General features: G+C 41.2%; 1 protein-coding gene across 1 annotated transcript; it reads right to left on the reverse strand.

Moving 5' to 3' along the window:
* Nucleotides 1–2,525: 2,525 nt before the first annotated feature.
* On the reverse strand, nt 2,526–7,041 carry MISFA (mitochondrial sheath formation associated; the record flags this gene model as incomplete). Its single annotated transcript, XM_081100212.1, has 4 exons — nt 2,526–3,581; nt 4,467–4,504; nt 6,457–6,545; nt 6,973–7,041. 3 exons carry the CDS (start codon nt 7,039–7,041, stop codon nt 4,483–4,485), a joined length of 180 nt encoding a protein of 59 aa, XP_080956338.1. The 3' UTR covers nt 2,526–3,581; nt 4,467–4,482.
* Nucleotides 7,042–7,302: the final 261 nt, after the last annotated feature.

Genomic DNA, 7,302 nt, shown 5'->3' on the forward strand with positions numbered 1-7,302 from the left:
AAAATGAGATATGCTGATGATAGAGAGCACTTGTCCTTGATGCTAAATGTGGAGGGTTGGGGACAGAGGGACAAAAGCTTACAGAACACTTCCACAATAAGGGTTGTGGCTACTTTAGGCTATTGGATGGTAGTAAAGGTTGTCCTACAAAGAATCCTTACTATTCAGTAGGTCCAAAACTTGTTTTGTGGTATTTTTATTCAAAAAGCTTTCTTCTTCAAGTTTGGGTATTATACATGACCATTTTTAACCTTCCTTAATGAGTTGACCATGTGACTCAGTCCCTTAACCCTGACTCATTTTGAATTGAGTTTCACACTTTGAAAGTGCAAGGATTTAATTTTGAAGTTGAGTCCAATGAAAGGTGTCTTCATCACTAGGAATAGCACCCTTCCTAATGCTACACATAGACTGTTACACTGGTGGCAGAAAATCCTATTAACTGCCTCACTGATCTCAAATACCTTCAGTCCAGTGAAATTGGTTTGAGGGTAGTGTGATGTTCCATGTAATAAAACAGGTTTGGAACATTATTTCCTTTGCTGCCATGTACTTCCTCCACCCCTTCAAATTCATTTTTCTTGGATAAATTTTTTTTCAATATTCAGACTCTTTGAAATTGGCAATTACAATCAAGTGCTTGTCACAGCGGAAAGATTCTTGGCGGCTTGAAGTTTCCTAGCACTTTACTCAATGACGTGTGTACAGAAAGGCACCATTGTGCTAGATGGAAGTTCCAGAACTTGGTAAGAAGTCAGGTTGTGTCCTTATGCGTCTGTCACTTCTGAGTGTTTCTAATATGGATGTTGAGTTTTAGTAATCTGCAACATCAACATTATAAAAGGGCACTTCTGTGGTTCATATTTTTTGAAAAGTTCTGAGTCGTTTAAATTAATCTTGGCCTTGTTTCCAAATCCTGTCTTCCATTTTATTCTGTAATTCCTGACCACAAAGTTCACAAACCTTTGAAGAAACTGGAATGGGCTGTTATTTTATCAAGGTTTACAAATTAAGTGCTTGATTTTCAATGTATCCTCCGTTTTGACTTTCAGATTTTATTCAATATTTGAAGATGTGCCTTTTATTGGATAATGTTAATGCACGAATGTAGTAATGTTATTTCACGATTGTAATAATGTTACATGATCATGGGTGTGGTATTCTCTAACAGATGACGTGAAAGGAAAGTAGTTTTCATAAAACTCGTATGCCTCTGATTGCACAGTCCCGCTTGCTTTTGATGGTTGCTATGTCAAAGCAAGGGCACTTTCTTTTAAGGCTACTTTCAGGACTTGTCTTTGTATTGTCTCTATACTATAAATGCAATTATGTCCATTTGGAGGGCAGGGTACCACATGTCACAGGCAGCCTTACATGTGTGCCGTGAAAAGGTTCAAAGACTTAACAAAAAAGAAAGTCTATGGGAACTCAAAATTTCATTTTTTTTAATGTAATCCCCAAGATTTTCTCCCAAGAAATAAATTACTGTTTTGTATTTTGTAACTTAAAAGCAGCTACTGGTACATTTCTGAGATATAGCAGGAGACCAAAACATGTTTGGGAAGAGAATAAATATATGAAGAGAGATGGTTGGTTTATTTTCAATGTGCTGAATATATTAGACTATTTATTTTATGAGTGAATGTGATGAAATAAATATTCAGGTTTTAGTGTATGATTAAGAATGGGATATATAGGTTTCTTTGAAGTTATTAAATCCATCATTTCTTTTACATAAACATTGTTTCTAAACAAGTTTAGAAACATTTACATAGCTTAGCTTGTTAACCTGGTGCTGTTGACCTGCAAGAGAATCTACTTTTGCATATACAGGTGAAAGTTTTGCAATTTATGTATAAAAGAAATTGTAGGCATTAAAAATATTTTATTGATATCTCCCTGGTTTGCACTTATTTACCAAAACTCATAGTCCTATATCATCACCCTGAACATATTTCCAGCTAGAAACCCCAGTAGACTCATCAGACTTCAGAGATGGGGTTTGTCTCCTTATACATTCACATCTGTTCAGACCCTACTAGTGACCTATCATCTCTCCCACCAGCTTCCAGAAGGCACCCAAGTTAGGAGAACTGTTTGGAGGTGTCCTCTGAACTGGAGGGAAATAGAACTGGGTATATACTTATCAAGAAAAGCAAGCTCTGATCCCCTATAATAAGACCTGAGGTGAATCTTTAGGAATACATACATGAGGGACAACCATGCAGCCGAAGAATGCAGTCACTTCATGAAATGTGTTGAGACTAAGTCGTAAGTACAAGAGATGCTAGTATCCTAGGTTGAGAAATTACAAAGTTTTGCTCATGGGTTTTGAATTCACATTTCCTTCCACAAAAAAAAAAAGGGCTAATCCATTCAGTGCATAGAGCCACTTACAAAATAGTTGAGCAAATCTGTACCAAATAGGCATCAACAAAATGTGTACATAACAAAAAGATATCCTGGTAAGGGTGCACTCCTGACAATGGAACTATATCAGTCATCCAAGCAGCCACAGAATGGGAACAACTTATACATTTTATTTTAAAAGTACTGTTTACTCCTGTTAGAGCTGTTCCTCCCTCCCCATCTCCCCTTAGGGTCAGAAAGCTCCAAATCACTAGAGGGCTATTCAGAATAACCTAAGGCTCAGACACCCAGCGTAACTGGATAGATCTCATACTTAGTTTCTGTCCTTGGTCTCATAAACTGCATCATAATGAGGACTAAGCAGTTAGCTTTTGTTTCTACACTTGCCTGTTTAAGCAGCAGTCAGTGCAAAGAGAATCATCAGGCCACTTGTTTGGCTATACAGATGAAGAAGACATTTGGACCATGAGGCAGTCAAGATCTTAAGATACCCCAGTCGCTTGTTTGGCCCTTTTCCTTGACGCACAAAAGCATGCTAGGAAAAGGCCAGGATCTTAACCTTCACTGCAACTCAGCTGCGTGGGTTGGTAAGTTACGACTCCCAACTTCATTGTTGCCGTTTTGTGAAATGAGGCTACTACTCGGTTACTGGAAGGATTAAAATAATGTAAAATTGAGTATCTTACACCTAATATGAAAATGAGGACCTTTCCCCCACAAGGTGGAAGCTTTGAGTTCTTAATAGTTGTGGAAAGGCCACAGAGAAATACCCCCAAAGAATAGGCTTAAAGTTGCTGCAATCTCTAGCCCTTGAACATAATTTCAATCAGGGACCCAGGAGAAAGGCATTACTTGGGAAATAGGTCTAAAGAGCTCTTGAGAATTTCTATCCTTAAGGATACAGAACAGAGGAGAAACTGAACTGGATATCTTAGTCTTACTACCAGTCTTAGGGACTATGAAACAGAAGGTAATCAACCACTTCCATCCACCCCCAACTACCTCCCCAGCCTCCCTCCCTGTTTTTGAGCTAACAGAATACCAAGTCTTTATCTTCAAAAGTACGGTAACTTTTTACATAAAATGTGACAAAAATAATGTGCAATTACTTTATGTGAAACCAACAACAGGAACTGTACAGCCAGCGGGTCAGGAGGGCTTCAGAGCTGCATTGCTTCACCAGGATCATCTTTGCTTGTTTCCAGTGGGATCTGAAGGGAGAAAAGTATGTCAGGTGGGTCATGCTTAGTGTGGGCTGAGGTCATTGCCCTCCTTGCCAAGAGCGGACAGGGGTAGCTGCGTCCAATTCTGTCACCAAATGCCTCCAATCTCAGTGGCCAGAGGGGCTTAGCAGTATTGGAGCTGACGAGGCAGAGAAAGGCCAAATATCCAAGGTCCAACAGGAGGAGAGAGGAGAGAGACATGTGCCACCAGAACCATTACAAACTAGTGTTTACTTGAGGGAAAGTTAAGTGGGGTTGTTCGTGTGGGCTCGTCTAAGAAATGGTATTGAAGACGGCATACACAATGTCCCATGAGAAAAGACTAGGTCATCCATGTCAGGCAGCTTTGACAGTGGGCCTGAGAAATCTTGACCTCTACACTGCCAGTTTATTTGAAAGAGACTGAAAAAGAATAGAGGCTCTTAGGAAAATGTATGTAAATATCACATGAAAGACAGGAAGTCTCCCAACTGTAAGTGGAAAGTGAATAGTAATAGAAGTGGGTAAGCTACATAACTTCTTTGAAATAAAGAAGAGGGTGTTTCTAAAGTTACTAGAGTTGGATTTTGATGCTTAATTCATTTATCTGGGACAGTGGTCCTCAACCTTCCTAATGCCGCGACCCTTTAATACAGTCCCTCATGTTGTGGTGACCCCCAATTTCATTGTTACAAATTGAACATAATTAAAGCATACGTGATTAATCACAAAAACAATATGTAATTATATATGTGTTTTCCGATGGTCTCAGGCGACCCCTGTGAAAGGGTCGCTCGACCCCCAAAGGGGTCGCGACCCACAGGTTGAGAACCGCTGATCTGGGGGAACACATTTCAAAGTAGGAATAGAGAACAAAGTTGAGGGCACACTTACCCCTCCTGGGGGATACTTATATCCCTTCCACATTGTTCCTGCAATGAGAAGCATCCATAAGACAACAATCATTGTGGCTCAGTTGGTGGTGTGTGCAGGGGCAAATAGGTGTTTCTGAAAGGTGTGTTGTGTTCCCTGAGTCCTGGGAATTGGGCTGTCTTCATTCAAGGCCTGATGGTGGATGGCCCAGCATGATAGCTCCTGGCTGGAGCTTTGTGGTCTAGTCTGAACTGAAATGGCTTGCCATGGTCATTTTGGGGGGCAGGGCTCAGATACCAATTGTGACATCAGCTCCTGTGACCTTGGGGACCAGTCAGAGTGAGTATAGGATGGTTGGCCAGGATGCCAGATGTGTTGGGGCTGAAGAACCCTTATCAGGACGACCCTGTTCCCTGGTGGCTGACTCTATGCAGTTGGGATCTAGCTGGCATCCGATCTTTATTAACTCATCACCTAACAATATTTTGACTTTCAGCTTTATGCAGTCAAATAAAAAAAAAAAAAAAAGAATTCTTATGTAAAACACAAAACAAAAAATACCCTGGATTAACTGGAAGGGTTAATTGGCTAGATATGTTATGAGCAATTACTTTAGATAAGATTGTTAGGACTATTCAAAGAAAAAAATGTTTTGATTATCGATTGATTTTTAGAGAGAAAGAGGAAGGGAAAGAGAGAAACATCAATTTGTTGTTCCATTTATTTATGCATTCATTGGCTGCTTCTTGTATATGTCCTGATGGGGGAATCTAACCAACTGGACTACCTGGACAGGGTGAAAAATCTTGAATGTTGTGAACTAGCACAGTTAAACTTTCATGCAAGGTAAACCTCATTACAATTTCCTTCAGAAGGAAAAAGAAGGAACATGGGCTATTACACTCAATTTATAGCTGGAGAAACTGAGGCACAGGATAATTTCAGCAGTTTGGTCAGGAACACAGTGTGGCAACGGCTCAGCTAAACAAGTGCCCAGGGCCTCCATTCTCATCCCCACCCCCACAGAGGTGTGACTGTGTTGTGCCAATACCCTCCTAGGAATTCTGGGGCAGAGGGAGTGGGGGGAAAGCACCACCATCATGCCTTGCTCTTAGAGTATCTGGGGCTGGCTGAGACTCGATACCCCTGCCTTCAGTGTAGCTGCCTAGAAAACCTGCTCCTGTAGTCGGTACATTACTAAGACTCAGAAGTTTCTTTAACTGTGGTAACATCTTTGAAAAAACAGGTCTGAATAAAATGGGTGGGGATGATTTGATTTGCTAAAAGGACACTCTTAATGTTTGCTACAGGTAGGCTGGTCTAGCAGAATGAGGGTGAGGGGCTATTAAATCCAGAGATCTATGCTTACATCCCAGCTTCGCAAACAAGTTGGCCTGTGTGGCCTTGGATAAACAGCTGAGGTCATTGCCACAAGCTAATCTGGTTCATGAGTGGTTGACTGGTTCATGATTTTGCTTAGTTTTTAAGTTAGCATTTACTAAATGCGAATTATCAAGTTTTGCATTAAATGCTTTACATGAATTCCCAAATATAACCCAACTAATAAGATCCTGAGATATCTCCATTACACAGATGAAGAAACTGCACTTCACAGAGATTAAAATTTCCCAAGTCACATAGCTAGTAAGTTGCACAGTTGGGACTTAACCCAAATTCACCTTAACTCCAATTCAGTATTTGCCAAAAGGGGCATTAAAATGCTGGCCCAATTTATTATAGAGCTTGTAAGTTAATAGATGGGAACAGTTTTCAAAACTAATACCTTTCCTTTTAAAACAGACCAGAGTTGTTAACAAATCTTTGAACCTTGATCTGCTTTTCAGCAGTGCTCCCCAAATTCTATTTCCCTGCTATCTACCTCTAATCATTTCCCCTTCTACGGTTTATCATATTCTCCAGAGGAATACAAACTCTCCACTGAGATTTCAGGGTGTTACCAAGTCCTCTGGAAAGGGAGGAATTCAGCCCAACAGACATGACCACCACTCACAGTTGTAGATCTTCATCCAAAGCCTGGCTGTTCCGTCGGGCCTTGCTCTCCTGAACAGGCCACCTCTCTTTCCACCTCAGAGTTGGAGTCTGAATCAGAAATAAATGTAAAGGCGGACATGGCTCCACTTGTTGGTCCAGTAGGTAACTGTCTCTGTATAGGACTGGAAGGACGGCTGAAAGTCCCCTCCAAGGCCTATGTTCCCTCTCCTGATCAGCCACTTGGCCTGGACTTAGTGAAATCCAGAAGGTGGGCACTATCTTTGGCAGAGCCCTTATAAAGCCCATAATGCTTTGAAATAAGTGACGCTATATACCTAAGGGTAAGGGGGATTTAAAGATGTCCCAATGGGATGGGAAGTAGCCTGGGAAACTAACTTGGCTCCCATCACATCCTGACTTCTAATTCGTGGTGAGATCTCAACTATCTTTCCCATTTGGTCAGAAACCCCAGCTGGGAGGGTTAGCGAGAGCCAGGACTGACTACCAGGAATTTGCAGGCAGAATCATTACTTACCATAAACTCCGGAAACGTGCCCATGTAACATGCAAGGCCAACAAAAAGCATCCAGCCAAGCACAATCATGATAAAAGAATTTCTAAGACACAACTGCAGAGTGAAAGACTTTTCACTGAATCTTGGCAAAGGAGTGTGCTCAAAAAACCCTCAGTTGGTAGAGGTCTCGCATGTCAGTTCCAGTCCTTGGCTCCAAGGGATCCAGAACTCCCTAGTAGAGAAGTTGGAGTCTAATAGGGCATTGTGACATCATTGGTCACACGACTCATACTCACTACCCGTCAGGTCAGGTCATTCCTCTGTTCAAAACCCTCTGGTGGCTTCCTCTTT

This window comes from Myotis nattereri (assembly GCF_964212035.1).
Source record: "Myotis nattereri genome assembly, chromosome: 9".
Taxonomy (NCBI): Eukaryota; Metazoa; Chordata; class Mammalia; order Chiroptera; family Vespertilionidae; genus Myotis; species Myotis nattereri.